General features: G+C 42.3%; 1 protein-coding gene and 1 pseudogene across 1 annotated transcript; both read right to left on the bottom strand.

Annotated features, from left to right (window-relative positions):
* LOC115196612 (matrix metalloproteinase-15-like) overlaps window positions 1-23166 on the bottom strand; it is a 39073-nt pseudogene that overhangs the window by 4861 nt on the left and 11046 nt on the right.
* Window positions 8881-12808, bottom strand: zpd (zona pellucida glycoprotein d). The gene is made up of 9 exons (XM_029758997.1): window positions 12630-12808; window positions 12475-12520; window positions 12276-12383; window positions 11990-12198; window positions 11616-11773; window positions 10483-10725; window positions 10120-10294; window positions 9368-9473; window positions 8881-9047 (listed from the first exon to the last, which is right to left on the bottom strand). Exons 1-9 carry the CDS (start codon window positions 12651-12653, stop codon window positions 8929-8931), a joined length of 1188 nt encoding a protein of 395 aa, XP_029614857.1. The 5' UTR covers window positions 12654-12808; the 3' UTR covers window positions 8881-8928.

Below are 23166 nucleotides of genomic sequence, written 5' to 3'. Positions count from 1 at the left end.
TTAAAGAAGTGATACATCCTAGACATCGAGTTAGCAGCAGCAGCTTTAAACGTAAAGACAGGGTACTACAACGTATCCGTTCTACCACAAGACATTCTTCAAAGGACAAGACAGATCTCTGCTGGGCAACCCAGCCTTCCATCTATGACCAATCTATCGAAGCGGAGCTCAGTAAATATTTCTTGCATTTTCCTTTTCCAAATGGCCGGTTATTTAGAACGCATAAGACACTGCATTTACGATAGCATAGCTTAATAAGGTCCGATAGAGACCCAATCCTTTTGTTCCTCAGTCTTCCCGTGCTTTCATTCAAACCCAACCCCCTTTCTTTGTGTAACCAGCCGAAATATCGGTTCCGTCCGCTAGGGACATTTTCTTGTATGACATAATTAGTAATCAATGTATGATCCAGCCTGTGTATATGTAATTCTGTGTGATTATTTAGGTATTTGGTAAATAAATAATTAAACCAACATTTGTATTGCTGATTCAACTTGTTAGCCAGGGTTTGTGAAGATAACCAAGAATTTTACGACGTTCAGATGAGACTGAATAAGGTGAGGATTAATAATTGACTGCTATTGATATAAAAGATTACCAGGTCTTTAAGAGTTTATTTGGAAGACAACGGCTCTATAAACATTCTTCCGTGGTGCCCCGACTTTCTAGTTAATTACATTAACATGATTAGTTTAATCAGGTAATATTAATTATAGAGAAATGACTTTATAAAATAGCATGTCATATCACTTAATCCGGCATAGAAAAGACACAACAGCACCCATTAGATTTAAACTATTACACATAAAATAAACGTAATATATGAGAATAAAATAAAATACAGACCTTTAAAAAAGACAAATTTTCCATCATGCCATTCATAACCAGAGTCTATATCATCAGGTAGTCCAGCCCAGAAGACCGAGATGGGCATTGGGTAGTTGTCCAGGACACGGTTCCTTCTAACTCTCTAGAACCAGCGACCCTGGCGAGGACAGAAGATACCATCAGAACATAATCACCAACATCATCCTCTAATGGGAGATTAGAATGGAGTATGAAGTAATACAACTATACAAAACAGTGTATTCTTAGACTAGCCCTGCTTCTCACCTTGAAGACGAACATTTCCCCTCGCAGCATGGTGACCGTATCAAAGTCCCCGTCACAGATGTTGGGGGCAGTGTGGTCTGGCTGCTTTGGGGGGCGATGAGGCTCATCCCTCCTGATGTAGGGGGTCACCGGCACTGGATCAGGCCAGGGGATGGTGGGGTCTGGGTCGGGTATCGGAGGGAGGGGATGTACGTAGGTGGGATCTGGTTCTGGTTGGTCTGGGGTATAGGTAGGGCTGAGAGGGTCTGTCTCAAGGGGACTGTCAGGGGTGGTGGTGGGGTCTCGGTCTAGAGGAGCAGTGGTGGTGGAGTCTCGGTCTAGAGGAGCAGTGGTGGTGGGGTCTCGGTCTGGAGGAGCAGTGGTGGTGGGGTCTCGGTCTGGAGGAGCAGTGGTGGTGGGGTCTCGGTCTGGAGGAGCAGTGGTGGTGGGGTCTCGGTCTGGGGGAGCAGTGGTGGTGGGGTCTCGGTCTGGAGGAGCAGTGGTGGTGGGGTCTCGGTCTGGAGGAGCAGTGGTGGTGGGGTCTCGGTCTGGAGGAGCAGTGGTGGTGGGGTCTCGGTCTGGAGGAGCAGTGGTGGTGGGGTCTCGGTCTGGAGGAGCAGTGGTGGTGGGATCTTGGTTTGGGGCGGTGTCATCATCAGCGGTGGCGGGTGGGTCCTGAGTGGGAGCATTGTCTGGAGATCCTGCACAATCCAAGATGATGACATTATAAATGCTATGGGTTTGACAATGAACCTCACATATATCCCTACATGTTTTCTCTGCCCCCACCCCTCTCATGTTTCAAGTTGTATTAGTCGTATGTACAGGATACACAGTCCAACGAAATGCTTACTTGCAGGTACCTGCTCGACCCTGCAACAACAATAAGAAATTATAAAAGATAACATAAAGTAAATGGCTCAGTAGAATAGCGCCTTCTCTTGTTAGGGGGGGGGGGGAGTGGTGAGTGTGTGAGTGAAAGAGAAAGAAAGAACCCTAACAAGAGAAGGTACTACTGAGCCATTTACATATAACATATGTTATCTTTTATAATTTCTTATTGTTGTTGCATTGTCGAGAAGGAACCTGCAAGTAAGCATTTCGTTGGACTGTGTATCCTGTACATAAAACTAATACGACTTGAAACATGAGAAAAACAGACATACAGTACACTTACACAAGACTTACAACCTTTAACTATGAGTGTGAACTGTGATAATGATCACTAAATACTGTCATCAGTGTGTCGGCAGTGCACATACAAACATTCACTAGTTGTATGACACACAAAGGCTCAATGACATCTATTCAGTCACGGAGAGAGTATGATCATTGTAAAGGCATGTATGGAATGACCCTGTGAGGGAAGACGTCAATTAAAGAGGTTCTACTATGCATGTACACTACCGTTCAAAAGTTTGGGGTCACTTAGAAATGTCCTTGATGGCCAGAAACAAACAACTTCCTTCTGAAACTCGTCAGTCTATTCTTGTTCTGAGAAATGAAGGCTATTCCATGCGAGAAAATGCCAAGAAACTGAAGATCTCTGTGTACTACTCTCTTCACAGAACAGCGCAAACTGGCCCTAACCAGAATAGAAAGAGGAGTGGGAGGCCCCAAGGCACAAATGAGCAAGAAAACAAGTACATTAGTGTCTCTAGTTTGAGAAACAGACGCCTCACAAGTCCTCAACTGGCAGCTTCATTAAATAGTACCCGCAAAACACCAGTCTCAATGTCAATAATGAAGAGCCTTCTAGGCAGAGTGGCAAAGAAAAAGCCATATCTCAGACGGGCCAATAAAAACAAAAGATTAAGATGGGCAAAAGAACACAGACACTGGACAGAGGAACTCTGCCTAGAAGGCCAGCATCCCGGAGTCGCCTCTTCACTGTTGACGTTGATACAGGTGTTTTGCGGGTACTATTTAATGAAGCTGCCAGTTGAGGACTTTTGAGGCTTCTGTTTCTCAAATTAGACACTCTAATGTACTTGCCCTCTTTCTCAGTTGTGCACCGGGGCCTCCCACTCAACTTTCTATTCTGGTTAGAGATAGTTTGCACTGTTCTGTGAAGGGAGCATTGTACGAGATCTTCAGTTTCTTGGCAATTTCTCACATGGAATAACCTTTCATTTCTCAGAACAAGAATAGACTGATGACTTTCAGAAGAAAGTTCTTTGTTTCTGGACATTTTGAGCCTGTAGTCGAACCCACAAATGCTGATGCTCCAGATACTCAACTAGTCTAAAGAAGGCCAGTTTTATTGCTTCTTTAATCAGGAAAACAGTTTTCAGCTGTGCTAACATAATTGCAAAAGGGTTTTCTAATGATCAATTAGCCATTTAAAATGATAAACTTGGATTAGCTAACACGACGTGCCATTGGAGCAAAGGAGTGATGGTTGCTGATAACGGGCCTCTGTACGCCTATGTAGATATTCCATTAAAAATCTGCCATTTCCAGCTACAATAGTCATTTACAACACTAACAATGTCTACACTGTATTTTTTATCAATTTGGTGTTATTTTAATGGACCAAAAATGTGCATTTCTGTCAAAAACAAGGACATTTCTAAGTATCCCCAAACTTTTGAACGGTAGTGTATGCATGTGTGTGCATGTTTATCCGTGCGTGTGTGTGTGATGGCTGTGGGTGCCTGAGGGCAGGCTCCTCACCATATATCATCTGTATTCCATTCCTATCATCCTCTGGGAGTGAGAAGATCTTTGTGTCCATGTACTGGTAAAGGGGAGCCATGATGGCATTGGGGTTATCAGAGTGCCCCAGACCCAGAGCATGGCCCAGCTCATGCACCGCAACCAGGAAGAGGTCAATGCCTGGAGGGAGAGAAATGGGAGAGAGGGAGAGAAAAAGATAGGAAGAGGAGAAAGAAAATGAATATCAAAAGATATCAATCGGATATTCATTTTGAACAAGGAAATAGTAGCAGTAATAGTGATTGAGGGGGAAATTGGGGCAAACGGAACAAAATGTCTATCTAACCTGATGGATCGTGGTTGTCAAGGGTCCAGGGTTCATCTGCGTCAAAGTGCGTGTCTCCGCCCATCCCGGGCCCTGGGTAGTAGGCATGAGCCAGAGACCCCCCCTCGCCCTCAAACAGAGACATGTCTCCATGGAAACCAGAGGCAAACAACAGCATGATATCTAGCGCGTCCTGGCTGCTGTTGGTGATGTCTTGGAAAACGATCTCTTCAAAGCTCAGTGGAGTCACTCGCTCCCACACCTCGAAAGCTCTGCGGATGGCCTCCAGTGTCCGAACCTTACCAACCTTTGGGGTGGTGTTCATAATGCTGGGAGAGGGGGTTGAGTACAGGACAAAATATTCTTAGCACATACACTACCAGTAAAAAGTTTTAGAACACCTAATTCAAGGGTTTTTCTTTATTTTTACTATTTTCTTTACCATTTTCTTTACTATTTTCATTGTAGAATAATAGTAAAGACATCAAAACTATGAAATAACACATATGGAATCATGTAGTAACCAAAAAAGTGTTAAACAAATCAAAATATATTTTAAATTTGAGATTCTTCAAATAGCCACCCTTAGCCTTGACAGCTTTGCACACTCTTGGCATTCTCTCAACCAGCTTCATGAGGTAGTCACCTGGAATGCATTTCAATTAACAGGTGTGCCTTCTTAAAAGTTAATTTGTGGAATTTCTATCCTTAATGCATTTGAGCCAATCAATTGTGTTGTGACACGGTAGGGGGGATACAGAAGATAGCCCTATTTGGTAAACAACCAAGTCCATATTATGGCAAGAACAGCTCAAATAAGCAAAGAGAAATGACAGTCCATCATTACTGTCAGTAAATACGGAAAATAGGTCAATAGCTCAGTCAATATGGAAAATTTCAAGAACATTGAAAGTTTCTTCAAGTGCAGTTGCAAAAAGCATCAAGCGCTATGATGAAACTGGCTATCATGAGGACTGCCACAGGAATGGAAGACCCAGAGTTACCTCTGCTGCAGAGGATAAGTTCATTAGAGTTACCAGCCTCAGAAATTGCTGCCCAAATAAATGCTTCACAGAGTTCAAGTAACAGACACATCTCAACATCAACTGTTCAGAGGAGACTGTGTTAATCAGTTATTCATGGTTGAATTGCTGCAAAGTAACCACTACTAAAGGACACCAATAATAAGAAGAAACGTGCTTGGGCCAAGAAACACGAGCAATGGACATTAGACCAGTGGAAATTTGTCCTTTGGTTTGGAGTCCAAATAGGAGATTTTTGGTTCCAACAGCCGTGTCTTTGTGAGACGCGGTGTGGGTGAATGGATGATCTTCGCATGTGTATTTTCCACCGTAAAGCATGGAGGAGGTGTTATGGTGTGGGGGTGCTTTGGAGGTGAGACTGTCTGTGATTTATTTAGAATTCAAGGCACACTTAACAAACATGGCTACCACAGCATTCTGCAGCGATACGCCATCCCATCTGGTTTGGGCTAAGTGGGACTCTAATTTGTTTTTCAACAGGATAATGACCCAACACACCTCCAGGCTGTGTAAGGTCTATTTTACCAAGAAGGAGAGTGATGGAGTGCTGAATCACATGACCTGGCCTACACAATCCCCCGACCTCAACCAAATTGAGATGGTTTGGGATGAGTCGGACCGCAGAGTGAAGGAAAAGCAGCCAACATGTGCTCAGCATATGTGGGAACTCCTTGGAAAGGCATTCCAGGTAAAGCTGGTTGAGAGAATGCCAAGAGTGTGCAAAGCTGTCATCAAGGCAAAGGAAGGCTACTTTGAAGAATCTCAAATATAAAATATTTTTCACCGGTAGTGTATATACAGAGGGTCATTACAAATGACATATGTTGTCAGTGGTCTATACACATATGGGAATTCAGGTCTCTTTGCAGTGTTGTTTATACTGACACTTTGCACGCCAGTCAGGGGGAAATCTGTTTGAGATTCCCAACATGGTTTTCTTAGAATCCCCCAGCATACATAGGCCTACCACACACCTGTAAGTCAGAAGGTTCTTGTCCCACTTCTGGCCAGTGAGAGCGTAGCGTTTTCGCCTCACACCGTTCTCACCCCTGCTCAACAGATTTGTCTGGGACTCCACAGCGAGGCCTTCTCGTGGCCCTAAAAGGGAGTGAAAAACACAGTTGAATAAATCCCAGATAACCACATAGATATATAGGATCAGATACATTGTTCATTTAAGGCTAGAGAGTGGTTCCACAGTGCTAGACCAGGAGGTGCAACTTTTCTCTGTCTCAGAATAGCTCTATAATGTAACCATGACCTTACATTATTACATTATCTTGACATCATTATCACTTTAGTTTCTATCAGTCTGTACAGTATGACTGAAGCTGCCAGTGGCATCCATACTTCAGTGTGGCAGGGTCCATCTCTCCAGTGACCTCTAGGCCATAGAAGCGCTGCATGTCACTGACGGCATTGGACAAGATTTGAGAGGACTGCATGGTTGACATCTGTCTGCTGGTTTGAGACAGGTAGCCAAACCTCCGCAACCACAACTACAATTATACAACAGAGATAGATAGATGGCGCGAGAGCCAGAGAAAGAGAGACAAATAGAGACAAGAGAATTGAGAGATTGAGAGCAACATCAAAGGGAGAGCAGTTAAAATATATAGAGAGAGGACAGAGAAACCGATGGTTTCTATTACTTCATGGCATTACTCTTTGAGTCACACCTTCTTTTTGGCAGTTTAGATAACCACAGGGTCAGCCCAACAGATGATAGGATAGAGCAGACGTCATTGGGTGTAAGAGTAAAAGCTTTGGAATGTAAGCATTTAACCCAAAACAAAGCACTGATATACAGATTTTAATCAATGTAAATTACAACAAAAATTCTACATAAACCGTCTAAATTTGACTGTACTATATATACCATTAATATAGCCACAAGCAGACGTGTGTCTGGCTGTAAAGTCTGGCGTACAATATTAATATACCATTGATAATCCAATGGAAACAACAGAGACCCAACCAAGACAGCAGAGAGCTTGCCTTGCAAAAGCCTTGACAGGGGAATTTAAAAACAAATGGGCCCACTGAGCACAACCAGAGAGCTCATGCTTTCTCTGTAAACAAGCATGCACTGCACACCTGCACACATAGACCCATACACACACACACAAACAGAGAGAGGGCAAGAGACACAAATAAATAAAGCAGCTTCAGGCCACCAAAATGCGACTCAGAGTGCTCAATCTGGATATCTTGCACAACATGCCTGCAGGATAAGCAGTACAGTAGGTGAGGAACACATTGTGGTTTACAAGCATGTAAATAGGGTTTTACCCTAGAGGTCAAACTTTTACACAACACATAATTACTCCTAATAAGCCTGCCATGCATGAAGGGGGAATGTTGCCCAATAGCCATTATTGGAAAGGTCAAGGGTCATACATGTGTGCATCAAATATGTCCATGAATCTGCCCATGTCCTCATGATCAATGATGAGAAAATTGGAAGTCATTAGATCACATAAAATGCAAGATCAGTTTAGATTACCTGACCACCAGGATAATAGAGATCATGCAACGTTTCAGTTAAAGGAAACTAAATTCATCAGGCGACTGCCACAATTCCACATATTTACGCACCATAAAAAAACGTCCATATTTTAACATTAAAGGACACACGTATGCAACATACTGTACCTCTGCGTTTAAAGGGTCTTCGTCCGCATTGGCAACAAGCCTGTTGCACAAGAGCAAGACGATTGAGGCCATTATTTGTTTCCACAGCCCCGGAGAAGCGCTTCTCCAGAGAGATGCCATCTTTATGCGCCCTCGTTCGCCGTGCAATGGACTGTCAGTCAATGTGACTGGAAATTGCCATCAAGTGATGAGTGAACTGCTATGTGACAACATAGTCAAACGCCTTGGTTGAGTTCAAATTCTCTCTGCAGTTCAACCACTGGGTCGTGGCGCGCTGAAATCAGATCTTTGCGAAACAGCTCGGTTTAGAACTGGTAGAAATTATCCACAAATATGTGATCATGTGTTATAAGGCCCGAGTCAGTTTTCTATTTATGCCCAGTTCTTAATGGCCCACATGAGCTAAAGGTAAAAACAGCATTTCTGGCATATTAGTGTATGTTAACTACTTCCCCTTCAGTCAATAGCTTTCCTGCACAATAAAGTACACCTATGAGGGAAGAGTAGAGAAAAAAAAGAATGTCAACAAGCATCATGTTCTGTTCTTGGTGGTAAGGTGTATCCGTACTATACTCTAAACGTAATTGTGGAGGATACCCTCGAACAAAATACAATTTTCTTACAAATTACTTCCAAGTATCCAGAAGGTCTGTTAGATTTTAGTTCAACCACCACATGCCTCTTGCAGGCTGCCCTAGATTGATATTCCAATAAACTCACTTCCTTTTGAGAATACAGAGAGCAGTGACTTTCTGCTAGAGAGATCAAGCAACGTAGCCTACATACCGTGTGAAGTCTATTAGACAAAGCAATTTCTCTGGAAAGTAAACTCCCCTCCCCCTGGGGATGAATTATAGACTGAGCCCTCAGAAGGCTCCTATTGCCATCTGCTGATAACTAAGAATCACTACCATTTGACCAAATCGATTGACACTATAATAGGAGTTGGTGTTTGATAAGACCCATTAATGATTTAAACCAGTAACTGATGTTTGAACTTGTTTGTAACCCACATTATTGAACTACACGGCTGAATGCTCAGAGTTCTGTGGTACAGACATGTTCATAAAATGTCAAAGGCACAACATTCCTGCAGAGAGGGGCTCATTTAATTGTCATAGAAATGAATAAATGTTTTATTCAAGTTGTTGGATGTCAGCGGTTTGCTAGCTGTGACAGTCGTCGGTTTCCTGCCTTGGCGATGGTGATTAGGGCGAGGAGGAAGAGGCCCAGGACCCAGATGCCAGCCACAGGAACCATCATCAGCAGAAGATCTAGAACATAGTCAAGACTGTTGAAAACACCTCACCCTGCCCTAAGCTGCAACATGAGCCCAGAGGGGTATACTACAAAGCAGGATCAATGATTTAGCCAGTTAATGTGCCTAAGTCTTACAGCCATTTATTTTGAAAACTGAAAGAAAATGCCTACACCAAAAATGCATACCCAAGTTGAGCTTTGTAGTATAGCCCTCTGGTCTATGTCACAATCATAAAAAACGTGCATGCAAGTAGAGTGAGCAAGGGCAACAAAATACATTTCAATCTTACGTAGATAACGAAACGCACACAAAGGATAAAACACAAATCCTTACTAGATTGGGGTCGGTCTGGTATGTCAATCCTGATTGGTCCATATGACAGTAGACCTTGAGTTGGGTCTCCACGCACTGCTGCCCTCTTGGTTATAGATTTGCACTCCTGTAGCAGTAAAGCAGAGATGTATCATTAATAAAAGACAAAATCTTGTATGCCATGCCAACTTTAGAAAATGCATTCTCTTCATGAATAGAAATAATGTGCATTTTAAACCCCTTTTCATTGTATCCAAGTGGTAGTTAGTCTTGTCCCATTGCGGCAACTCCCGTACGAACTGGGGAGTGGCGAAGGGCGAGAGCCGTGCGTCCTCCAAAACACAACCCCGCCGAGCCGCACTGCTTCTTGACAATACTTACTTAAACCAGAAACCAGCCGCACCAACCTGGCGACAGTGGGCATTGCACCTGGCGACAGTGGGCATTGCACCTGGCGACAGTGGGCATTGCACCTGGCGACAGTGGGCATTGCACCTGGCGACAGTGGGCATTGCACCTGGCGACAGTGGGCATTGCACCTGGCGACAGTGGGCATTGCACCTGGCCTGCCACAGGAGTCGCTAGAGCGCAATGGGACAAGGACAACCCGGCCAAACCCTCCCCTAACCCGGACGACACTGGGCCAATTGTGCGCCGCCTCATGGGTCTCCCGTTCGTGGCGACAAAGCCTAGAATCGAACCAGGATCTGTAGTGACAGCTAGCACCGCGATGCAGTGCCTTAGACCGCTGCACCAAAGGCCAGTGAACTTACAGGAATGCAGGGTTCGTCATCATCCAGGGAGCACAAACGCACTCTGCAGTGCAGGTACAGGTCATGAGGCTCCACAACAAAGCGGAACATGTCAAAGCTGTACCGGATGGTTGAGGCCTCTCCATTCGCGCCCATTGTCGTATTGAGAAAGGTGACAGTTTCATCATTCACACACCTGTGAGGGGGGAGTGTCTTGGTTGAATAAATCCAAGACCGGCATCATCGAATTTAACACTGGATCTGTTACAATTAGTCTGACATGCCACATTGCTCACAGCTTGCTAAATGAATTGTTCATGCCATGTTTCAAGAGCAAAAGTAGGCGTACATGTTCCCAGGGATTAATGTTGATTGTCCACTCACCCATTGCGCAGCAGGGTGTGAACAGAGCCGTCTGTCTGGTTGGGTTTGGGGGACTGTGTGGCCCAGCATTCATTCACCCTCAGGTGGAAGACGTCCTCCAGCTCCACGACCTTGATCTCCACATACACCCTGTCCCGGAGGTGTATCAGCGGTGAGCTTTGGAACACCTCTGTGTAGGTGTGATCTGTGAAGAGGGCCATCTCCACCTTGGCATCCAACTCACCCATCCGCATCACAGTCTCACTGAACCAAAACAGCACAGAATTACTGTGAGAGAAATGCTTGTCATATCCACATTACCTGAACTGGAAGAACTCCTGCTTGTAAGTCAGTCCGACATTACTAGCTGTCCCAGCTGGCGGATAGCCGTTGCTACCTAGGTAGTGTTAAGGGTAAGCAAGATATTCTACCAACACTCACTAAGTGAAAATTCCTCAATGCCCCACTTGAAAGCTACAACTGTCTAAAAGTCCATGGCTAGGTGCAGGTGGTTTGTTGGAATTTAGAAAATGCCCAGTTAAAGTCAATACATTATCCTCAATGAAGTAACGCAACAACAATGTACGCCGCCGTCTTTTCCATTTCTAATCTTCTCCCATTGAGCCAGACAAGCGAGTGTCATTCAACACAAAGCTTGATTTCTGAGTCACACTCATGACATGCAGCACTTGGGGTGGACACCCACCTGTCTCAATCAATGAGAATAATTGAAATCAAGATTGCAGCATATTGCTTCACATGGCAAAAGTGAAATAAACAGCATTTTCTAAACTCCAACCAAATGCAACTAGCCATGGAGGGTTACAAGACAGTGGTGGCTTTCACATAGGGAATTGAGGAAATATAACCAGGATTAGTATAACATTTTGCTTACCCTTAACACCATCCACAGCCATCTGGAACACCTAGTAATGTCAGACCTGCAAGAATAACTCCTAAACCTATTGTAAAGGCTCAAACTAGAGGCCAGAATTGTTCCTGGAGAGGAACCCCCTGAGTATCAAGTAATAAGGCAATGTGACAAATTGCATCTCAAGTGAGTCTACTTGTTAGGCCGTTCCAGTAATAGACCAAGACTACCTTATAAAGTATATTAAGTTGTGATCAAGTCAATTTTAGAGAGTGGGCCTTACCTAGAGAAGGGGATGATGGGGTACGGCAAACTGACAGTGCGGATGTATGGGTAGATACACGTGTACTCAATTTTTATCATTGGATCTCTTATTATATTTCCATAAACTTGAGGGGCCGACATGAGCGTTAAGGCATATGCGATGTGAGTGATGTTTTTCTGTTGTAAAAAGAGAAAGCACAATGCCAGTAAAAACAAACTTCCAGCTTCATAAATATCACTTGGACTTGCTGCGATAACAAGGGCAAGAACTTCTGCCCTCAAAATCGATGCATGACAGGTGACAACTATAGATCAGTGTGTTGAGTCTTGAGATTAGGCCTTTGAAACAGGATTATCAAAGGATAATATGAAGTGTGGATGAATCATACTTACCTCCAGTGGTTTACCACCACAGGAAATGTACTGATCCTTTGATATCCGCACTATGTAGTATGGGACATCAGAAATAACGTCCTTTTGGGCACGACAAGACTCATTCTTCAAGTGCAGAGATTCCACCGGTACTTTGTAGTACTGGAAAAAGTCCTCATTCACCATGATAGTAATGTAGTCTTTGCCACACATGACATTGATGGTCGCAACTAAAATAAATAAACAGTTTTAGAACAAATTCCAACAGAACTACTGTAGTTATTCTGGTCTACCAAAATGTTTAAACCTTTGTCGCACAGGTCTCCATAGTAGCCAACAGCACATTTGCAATTGCTTTTGTCGAGGGATATCAAACACTTGGTTGTGTCAGTGCAGTGTGTGACATTGCATATTCCTGAGAGAAAACATGACATCAATGGAGGCCACTCACAATGATCAAGTAAATACTGGCAATCTATAGAAAATCAGACAAATATGTTTCTCACCAAGGACACAGTCACAGCAGAAAATGACCACGAGGACCAAAAATACCTGGTAAATTCCACAGCAATTAACCTACATAACATTTAACACATTTTCTACATTGTAGTTTCTAAATGTGTCCTTTTGTTTCAATACAAGCATAACAGTATCTACACACCTTCAAGTTGAATTTGAGCGCCATCGGTTATTTGCAATCTGTTTCCAAAATATATTTACTTATTTTTGTACTGACTCAAACTACTGGAAGGTCAAAGTAACATAGTCCTGCCTGAAGAACACACACAAAAAATGTAGCCTTATATACTCAACAGATCAAAAGGCCTGCAGCAGCAATTACCATAGACCTAGGTGATTACCTGAATGTAAAACACCTGTTTAATTTGTATCTGAGCAATAAGCCTACCCCCAGTGACGCACCTTAATTTCCCTCGGAGCGCCCCAACTTCCATCAGTAACCTCATTGGCCAAGCACAGAAATGAAGTCACCCCATATTTCCCAGCCTATCAGTAACCTAATTTCTCCAGTCAATTGCTGAACCCCCCCTAATCAGAAGACCGAACATTGCAGGGAGAGACATGGCTTCCTCCGCTTTGACGAACATTTCAGGTGTTAGTTGGGCGAGGCCTGTCTCCAACATATTGAAACCTCGCCGTTCAATGTTAATTGGTTATCAAACTGTAAGTGCTTTATTACAAACTTCTCATGAGTTGAGAGGTTTTTGGTCTGTTTTTAAAAAGTGAGCATTAGCATTTTCATTCCACGTATTAGCATCCTGTTAACATTATGGTTGCATGCTAATTGCACTCATTTCGAAAGTGGTAAAGTTTCTTTAGGATTTAATAGAGGTTGATAATTTAGTTGTTTTTTTTTCTCAATTTTTGATGGTCTTCCAATGGAGATGGCCTAGGCCTACTAGTCTGAATAGGCATAGGCTATAGCTCTGCTAGGCTACTACCCCCCCCCCCCCAAAAAAAATATTGATAAAGTAGTTAACTTAGCCCTTGTCCCTGTTTAAATAAACTTTCTTCAGATAAAATGAAGCAATCTTGCCTTTCCTGAATCTATACGGGGCGGGCTGTAAGCCTAGTCATCACCAGTGGATAGCATAGGCCACACTCCTGTAGATGGCCTATGCATTTTTGCAACACTAACCAAGTTTCCATCCAACCATTTCATGTGGCTGAATTACCTGACACTATTTCTTTTTTTAAGTAATGCTGGGCTGATAGAAACAGGAAACGCTGGTACAATTTTATAAATACAAACAGAGCCACAAATGATGCAATCTCTATTGCACTCCACACTGCCCTTTCCCACCTGGACAAAAGGAACACTTATGTGAGAATGCTATTCATTGACTATAGCTCAGCGTTCAACACCATAGTACCCTCAAAGCTCATCATTAAGCTAAGGATCCTGGGACTAAACACCTCCCTCTGCAACTGGATCCTGGACTTCCTGATGTGCCGCCCCCAGGTGCTGAGGGTAGGTAGCAACACATCTGCCACGCTAATCCTCAACACTGGAGCTCCACAGGGGTGCGTGCTCAGTCCCCTGTACTCCCTGTTCACCCACGACTGCATGGCCAGGCACGATTCCAACACCATCATTAAGTTGGCAGATGACACAACAGTGGTAGGCCTGATCAACGACGAGACGGCCTATAGGGAGGAGGTTAGACCTGGCCGGGTGGTGCCAGAATAACAGCCTATCCCTCAACATAACCAAGACTAAGGAGATGATTGTGGACTACAGGAAAAGGAGGACCGAGCACGCCCCCATTCTCATCGACGGGACTGTAGTGGAGCAGGTTGAGAGCTTCATGTTCCTTGGTGTCCACATCACCAACAAACTAGAATGGTCCAAACACGACCAGAGAGTTGTGAAGAGGGCACGACAAAGCCTATTCCTCCTCAGGAAACTAAAAATATTTGGCATGGGTCCTGAGATCCTCCTAAAGGTTCTACAGCTGCAATGTCGAGAGCATCCTGACTGGTTGCATCACTGCCTGGTACGGCAATTGCTCGGCCTCCGACCGCCAGGCACTACAGAGGGTAGTGCGTATGGCCCAGTACATCACTGGGGCTAAGCTGCCTGCCATCCAGGACCTCTACACCAGGCGGTGTCAGAGGAAGGACCTAACAATTGTCAAAGACCCCAGCCACCCCAGTCATAGACTGTTCTCTCTACTACCACATGGCAAGCGGTAACGGAGTGCCAAGTCTAGGACAAAAAGGCTTCTCAACAGTTTTTACACCCAAGCCATAAGACTCCTGAACAGGTAATCAAATGGCTACCCGGACTATTTGCATTGTTTGCCCCCACCAACCCCTCTTTTTACGCTGCTGTTACTCTCTATTTATCATATATGCATAGTCACTTTAACTATACATTCATGTACATACAACCTCACTTGGGCCGACCATCGCTCTTATACGTAATTTCATAATGTAGTGAGCCTGTCTGAACTGTATTTATGAGCTGTTGTCTGGTACGCATGTGCCAAGACCCCATTTGCTATATAACAGTTTTTGTGATAAAACCATCGATGGAAACCCATTTAACTTGTATTTTTAAAACTGAACATGGGAATTTAACGACAAAAGTAATTTTTACACCATCGCTCACAGACTTTTATCCGCAATAAATCCGATTGATAGAAATGCATTTCTTTTGGGAAATCCCCCAAAAAAATTAAGCACATTTTAGAATATTCCCATGAAAATATGTCGCAAATTAGATGGAAACCTCGCTAGTGATTACGGGTATTGCACACGTGGCATCCAATTTCAAATGTAAACGTGGGGGGAAACTATTTTTGAGTTGTCTACTCTAGATAATGTAGTGAAACGTTTCTATGCGTGTGTGCGCGTTGCCTATGTGAGACGTCATTCCACATATTTTACAGCGCTCACATTTATTTGCACGTGCTGTTCAAAACAGATCTCCAGATCGGCGCTTGACTAGCCGCCCTTCAAGGAAGTCATGCGAGCCGGGTAGTATGGCTACATGAGCAAGCCTGTTAGGACGAAGCGCTGCATATTGTTAATAGCTATCGTCGCGACGAAAAACATTACTTTCCATGCGCAGTCGTAACAGGTTATGACAATAAAAACGATAGCTTTGAAATATAATTCGGCTTCGAAGGCTGCTATTCTTAGTTTGGGTATCGCCGGGTTATAGGGTGAATTTAAATAGCAAGTACACTTTAATCACCTAAACCAGTGCACCGATCCCCTGCTCGCTAAGAATGCTGGCTACAACGTTGTGTATTCAATTTGGCTTGTGTTCTATTTGGAGGAGAAAATGCGCTTCATTTGAACGAAAGCAGAATATGTAGGAAACGTCTGCGTTATATACAATTGAAAAATATGGAGTTTGAGTCTTACGATTTTAAATGATTGTATTCGTTATTTTCATTATTTAAGTGACCTGTATCGTTATTAAAATAGATTTAGGGCGAGTTTATGAAAAAACGTGCACCTGATTATTACCCGAGCTGTCAAGTTCCCATTTAACAACTCTGAAAATGAACACAGAAACGTCTCGCCTTTGCCTCCAGACGAGCTCTATGAAAAGAGGAAGATTGCTGTTCTAGAGATTGAAATGTACGTCTTCTTCCTTGCACATGATTCTGGTGGAAGTCTGTGTTGCCTTTTGTTGACTTATTTAACTAGGCAAGTTAGTTAAGAACAAATTCTAATTTACAATCACGGTCTACCCTGGCCAAACTTGGATGATGCTGGGCCAATTGTGCGTCGCCCTATGGCACTCCCAATCACTGCCGGATGTGATACAGCCTGGATTTGAACCAGGGACTGTAGTGACGCCTCTTGCATTGAGATGCAGTGCCTTAGACCACAGTGCCACTCAGGAAGTGGCAGCCTTCTAAAACTTTATGTATTTTTCCACCCAAAATTAGGCTGTTTGTCTGTCTACATGACTGACAGTTTGTATGACTCAGCTGAGTAGGAAGTGTTTGTGAGCATCACGACATACTCTATAGAATTGCCTACATCCAAACTGCATGGGTTTGGATGTAGGCAATGTATATGCTGACTAATCTCCTGAGAAATTGTTGTGATGTGTGTTTTGTCCTTTTTTAAATTTAATTTATTATATATATTTAGTAATTCCAGCCCACGTCCCAGCTGGAGGCCATTTGGTTGGCCGTCATTGTTTTCTTAACTGACTTGTGTGTGTGTGTGTATATATGAAACCACGTGACTGTCATCAAATGATCAATTGCTTTGGATTTTGAAAGTGGAGGCAAACTTGAAAGTTACATTAAAAATGGGGAAACATGCCTTCTTTCAGGCAGATGATACTGGTATTTTAATTTGTGTGACATGTAAGCAGGCTTTGTTTGATTAAACTCAATGACTTGATGATTAGGTGTAGTTGATAAGTGGAGGAGGCAAATGTGTTGGGCTAAGACAATAGCCTGCATTGCTCACCATGTGCTTCTCCAGGACCAGGATTGAAGTCTACTCTGATTTTAGTGTGTTCATCTGTCTAGACATTTTGTTTGTGTACATGAGCTTAACCTGTGTCTGTTGCCTTAATCCACAGACTGGTGAGGGAGTTTGTGGCTCAGAACAACTCTACCCAGATCAGACATGTTATCCAGATCCTGGCCACAGATTTTGCCCTGTCCCAGCACCCTCACAGCCGCAAAGGAGAACGCATCAGCATGTGCTTGCATCCTTGTGTGAGTTGTGCTTGCATCCTTGTGTGTGTTCATGTATATGTGTCTTACAGGACTCTGGGCTGTACCTGAAGGAGCTTATTGAGCCTGTACTCACCTGCTTTAATGACTCAGACTGCGGTACTATGCCTGTGTAACCGATGTGAAATGTCTAGTTAGTTAGCGGTGGTGCGCGCTAATAGCGTTTCAATCAGTGACGTCACTCGCTCTGAGACCTGAAGTAGGGTTTCCCCTTGCGTTGCAAGGGCCGCGGCTTTTGTGGCGCGATGGGTAACGATGCTTCGTGGGGTGTCAGTTGTTGATGTGTGCAAGGGTCCCTGGTTCGAGCCCGGGTTGGGGCGAAGAGAGGGACGGAACCTACACTGTTACATTGGTGCCGTGACCCGGATCATTGGTTGCTGCGGAAAAGGAGGTCAAAGGGGGGGGGGATGAGTGTAACCGATGTGAAATGGCAAGTTAGTTAGCGGTGGTGCGCGCTAATAGCATTTCAATCAGTGACGTCACTCGCTCTGTTATTCTGTCTCTCACTGTTCAAATAAACCTACCATTAAAATTATAGACTGATAATTTCTTTGTCAGTGGGCAAATGTACAAAATCAGCAGGGGATCAAATACTTTTTTCCCCTCACTGTGTATACATACACATACCTACATAGATATACATACTTTTTTTGTAAGAATATACCTTTATTTCCTGGAAACCTATCACCCTTCCCCCAATTGGAGTAAACTAATAAACAATAACACTTAGGCTGTCACCTTCAGTTTATACATCTTATACACATTTTACAGACACAATCTATTTTACAATAGTTATATTTAGTTTTTAGTCCTTCCTCTATTTCTGATGTCCATCCAGTTTGATTTATATTTGTAACTGTGCTTTTTCATAACATTTCTGAACCTATATACATTTTACAGACCCCGTATGTTTTACATTGGTTCTTGTTATTAGTCCCACCCTTCAGCTCTTTTCAACCCCTCCCATCTATCGCTCAACACCCTCCATTTTGGATTTCTATTTGCCATATGTTTTTCAATTGTGCTGTGATACTTCACAAAAGTATTGAACCTTTCTATTCTCATAGCTTCTACAGATTGTAAATAAAAAATTAAAATGTATTATTGATTGATTGGCTATGGCTTTTCAAATCACCCAGTATTGCTATCTGCAGCTTTAGTTCTAGGCAAATGTTGCAATTCTTCAGCCATTCCTGGACCTGTGACAAAAAACGAGCTACATATGGACAATACCAAAATAAATGATCTAATGACTGCCTCCTCACAGCAAACTCTGCAGAGCTGGGAAGATTGTATCCCCCATATATATATAAAAACATTATATTGGTTGCAAGAATTTTGTATAGTAATTTAAACTGAAAAAAGTTTTGAACCCGGCGTTGTTTTGCGTATCAATTCATAAACCATGTTTATGGGTACATCAAATCTCTTCCCAAGTATTTTGCAATTTATATGACACAGCTGTCAGTTTTTTTGTTCCTTAAATGAAATTGGTGTATGTTTTTATTTATCACACTTTTCTTTAACCATTTATGTTCTTTAATGCAGGGCCAACATACAAGTTCCTTACTTTTTTCTCCTTCCACTTGCCTCTTCCATTTTTGTGGTAATGCTGCAATTAGTAGGTTGTAATTTTGCGTAGAGCAGACATTTCCATACGTCTGTGTTAGCTGCATGTGTGACATAACTCCACCAGTCGTATATATGAGATCATTCACTAAAATTATACCTTTTTATAAACATTTCTTCAAAAATACTTTTTTTAATCAGTTAGTATATTTGACTTTAACCACAATATTTGTTGTATTATTTGCTCTGTCTTTTCAGGTGGATTAAACTGAAATTGCAACCAACTTTCTAAGGCTTGTTTAAAAAATGATATTTTGGACATTATTTCCTTTTCAAACAACCGAAAGTGAGCAGTTGTAATCTGAATGAAGGGAAAAGGGCTGTTCTTGAACATAGGATGAGACATTCCTACCAATTTACTAGAGAACCAGTTTGGATTTAAGTACAACTTTTGTATGACTGATGCCTTTAGTGAGAGGTCTAATGCTTTAATAATTAATCATTTCTGCCCTCCGAATTCATATTCGTTATATAAATAAGCCCTTTTAATTTTGTCTGGCTTGCCATTCCAAATAAAATGTAATATTTTTTTTTCTTACATTTTATTGAATATTCTAAACATACAATATACTTGTAGTGAAGACGCTCAACAACTACATCATACCAGTCATCCAACAGATTCCCATTCAGAGCGACATCCAGGGGCAATGCCCCGCTCAAGGGCATGTTGACCGATCTACCACCAGGCCAAAAAACGTGAACCCGAACCCTCCAAGGTTCCCCAATAGCTGTCCCTCAACCATTTGAGTCTCCTCGTGGAGTGCAATGTAATCGACCATGATCAGTGTCCAAAAATGCCAATTACCGATTGTTATGAAAACTTTAAATCGGCCCTAATTAATCGGCCGCTCCGATTAATCGGTCGACCTCTAGTAAAAACACTGCCACTTGGTATCATTCAAATGTGCTTTTTATTATGTTTTATTTTGATTATTTATTTAAATTGTTCTACTTTTATCTTTGACCAGCATTCTATCTCCCACACAGCAACTCCACCCCCACTGGTCTCCAATTCCACATACCAACCCTCAGCTTCCCTCAGCCTATCCCATCTATCTCTGCTGGCCACCCACTTCAGGTTTCTATGCAACACATATCTTTCAACTATGCTGTGATGTACAATTTCAATCTATCTAATCGGATAGAATCCACAGATTGCGAGTTGAAGATAAATACTTTTACTAAGAGTACTAGTATATTAGTAATTGACTGACCCGGTCTCTCCAGATCTCCTAACAGTACGGTTTCTAGGGTAAATTTTAGAACAATGCTATGCATTTTCAGCCATTCCTGAATCTGAGACCAGAAACGGGCTACCTGAGGCCAATACCAAAATAAATGGTCTATTGATTCTGGATCTTCACAACAAAATCTGCTGCGTTTTGAGGATTTTATGCCCCAAATATTCAACATTTTGTTGGTGGCAAGAATTCTATATAATCATAATCATAATAATCATCATTTGAGCTGAAAAGCACAAAGTCTTGAATCTTGCGTTGTTTTATATATCAGCTCATACACCCTGTACCACGGAATCGGTACATCAAAAATCTCTTCCCAACTATTTTGAAATCTCTATGGCACAGTTGTCAACATCCTGGTCCTCAAATGTAACTGGTGTACCTTCCTATTTATGCTATTTTTATTCCTCCGCCAGTTTTGATCCTTTATATTGGGCAGACAGACCAGTTCCCTACCTCCTCCCGCTGCCACCTGCCTCCTCCATTTTTGGGGTAATGCTGTAATCAATTGGTTGTACTCTTGGATTGAGCAGACCTTTCCGTACAATTCTGATAACTCCATGAAGGACATAACTCTACCATTCCAATTTACAATATAATTTAAGAACAAAATACCCTTTTCAAACATCTTTCTCATAAATACAGGTATTATATCAACCAGCACATTTGAGTTCAGCCATAATATTTGTTGTAATATTTGTTCTATCTTTTCAGGGGGATGAAATTGAAATTGGAGCCAGCTCTGCAATGCCTGTTTAAAAAGAGAGATACTTTGAAAAAAGTATAATTTTCAATTAATTAGTAATTTACTTGAGAACCATTTAGGGTTCAAATAACTTTTGAATGAGTGAAGCTTTTAGAGAGAGGTTTAGTGCTTTTATATTTAATAATCTCAACCCACCCCATTAATATTCATTATATAGATAGGCATGTTTTATTTTGTCTGGTTTAGCATTCCCAGATTAAGCAAAATATTTTTTGCTCATATGATTTGAAAAACGAATCATCAGGAGCTCATGACATTCATGAGTTCCTTAAGTGTCTCAGGGTGATGGTTTGTAGTGTGATTTCCTTTCCGGTCCATAGAAGTATTTAAGGCCGTATTAAAATCTCCCACCATAATAGTAGTCTAGTGTTGCTTGTAGAGTTGATAAATTCTTATATTTTCAAAGAAGCTAGGATCATCAATATTTGGACCGTATAGGTTAATAAGCCATATCTGTTTACTGTCCAATAACATATTTAAAATAATCCATCTACCTTGATGATCTGTTTGGACAATTTGCACATTTGGATCAAAATTACTGTTAATACCATCACCCCTTTTGAATTTCTTTGCCCATGGGAGAAATATATTTTGCCCCCCCAGTCCTTTTTCCACAAAACTTCATCTAAAATTGTTGAATGAGTTTCCTGTAAACAATAGATATATTTATTTTCTTTTAGCCAGGTAAATACTGATCGTCTTTTCTAATTATCTGCTAAGCCATTACAATTGTAACTGGCTATACTTATTTCACCACTTACCATAATGAGACACAACTTTCAATTATATTTAGCAAAATATATGTTTGTAAACGTACCATTAAAAAGTAACATGATTGAGTGTCTATAGCTGAACCATGATATTTGCATTGCTACTAAGTAAACCTCCAATTGGTCCCCGCTATTCCACCCGCTAAAAGCCCTACTCATCCCGAGTTGGGTTGTCAATGCCCAGTAGACCCCCCCCCCCCGTATCCCATAGCCCTGAAGAGACTGGGATCCATCCTTCGAAAAGAGCATACAGTGCCATTTACAGAACAAAAGTAGATTAACCGCCAAATGCATTTCCATCGCCCTCACCTCGATTTGTATTATATATATATTTTCCATAATTAGCTATTAATATTTGTAGTAATGTAGGACATTTATGCAAAGGATTTTACCTCTCACCTGTCTCGCCATTACCAAAATTACATTATTGCAAGCAATTATTATATTAGCAAACAATTATTGTGAATCATCCTATATTGTCCCTAACATCTTTTACTCCTTCACAACAGTTTTGGGATAAGCACATGCATCCATACACACAACCCTTTTTCCACCACACAACCATAGGTTCACATTCTCAACAGTTGCACCATCCCAGAGCCCAACTCAAGAAAGGTCTTGATTTACAAATGCATATACAGTCGTGGCCAAAAGTTTTGAGAATGACAGATATTAATTTTCACAAAGTCTGCTGCCTCAGTTTGTATGATGGCAATTTGCATATACTCCAGAATGTTATGAAGAGTGATCAGATGAATTGTAATTAATTGCAATGTCCCTCTTTGCCATGCAAATTAACTGAATCCCAAAAACACGTTTCCACTGCATTTCAGCCCTGCCCCAAAAGGACCAGCTGACATGTCAGTGATTCTCTCGTTAACGCAGGTGTGAGTGTTGACGAGGACAAGGCTGGAGATCACTCTGTCATGCTGACTGAGTTCGAATAACAGACTGGAAGCTTCAAAAGGAGGGTGGTGCTTAGAATCATTGTTCTTCCTCTGTCAACCACGGTTACCTGCAAGGAAACACATGCCGTCATCATTGCTCTGCACAAAAAGGACTTCACAGGCAAGTATATTGCTGCCAGTAAGATTGGACCTAAATCAACCATTTATCGGATCATCAAGAACTTCAAGGAGAGCGGTTCAGTTGTTGTGAAGAAGGCTTCAGGGCGCTCAAGAAAGTCCAGCAAGTGCCAGGACCATCTCCTAAAGTTGATTCAGCTGCGGGATCGGGGCACCACCAGTACAGAGTTGCTCAGGAATGGCAGCAGGCAGGTGTGAGTGCATCTGCATGCACAGTGAGGCGAAGACTTTTGTAGGATGGCCTGGTGTCAAGAAGGGCAGCAAAGAAGCCACTTCTCTCCAGGAAAAACATCAGGGACAGACTGATTTTCTGCAAAAGGTACAGGGATTGGACAACTGAGGACTGGGGTAAAGTAATTTTCTCTGAATCCCCTTTACGATTTTTTGGGGCATCTGGAAAAAAGCCATGAATACAGCCATGAATAAAGAATGGTACCAACACATCCTCCGAGAGCAACTTCTCCCAACCATCC

Source organism: Salmo trutta, chromosome 7 (assembly GCF_901001165.1).
Source record: "Salmo trutta chromosome 7, fSalTru1.1, whole genome shotgun sequence".
NCBI lineage: Eukaryota > Metazoa > Chordata > Actinopteri > Salmoniformes > Salmonidae > Salmo > Salmo trutta.
The sequence above is the reverse complement of the archived record's forward strand: the minus strand, read 5'-3'. Positions and strand labels throughout refer to the sequence as shown.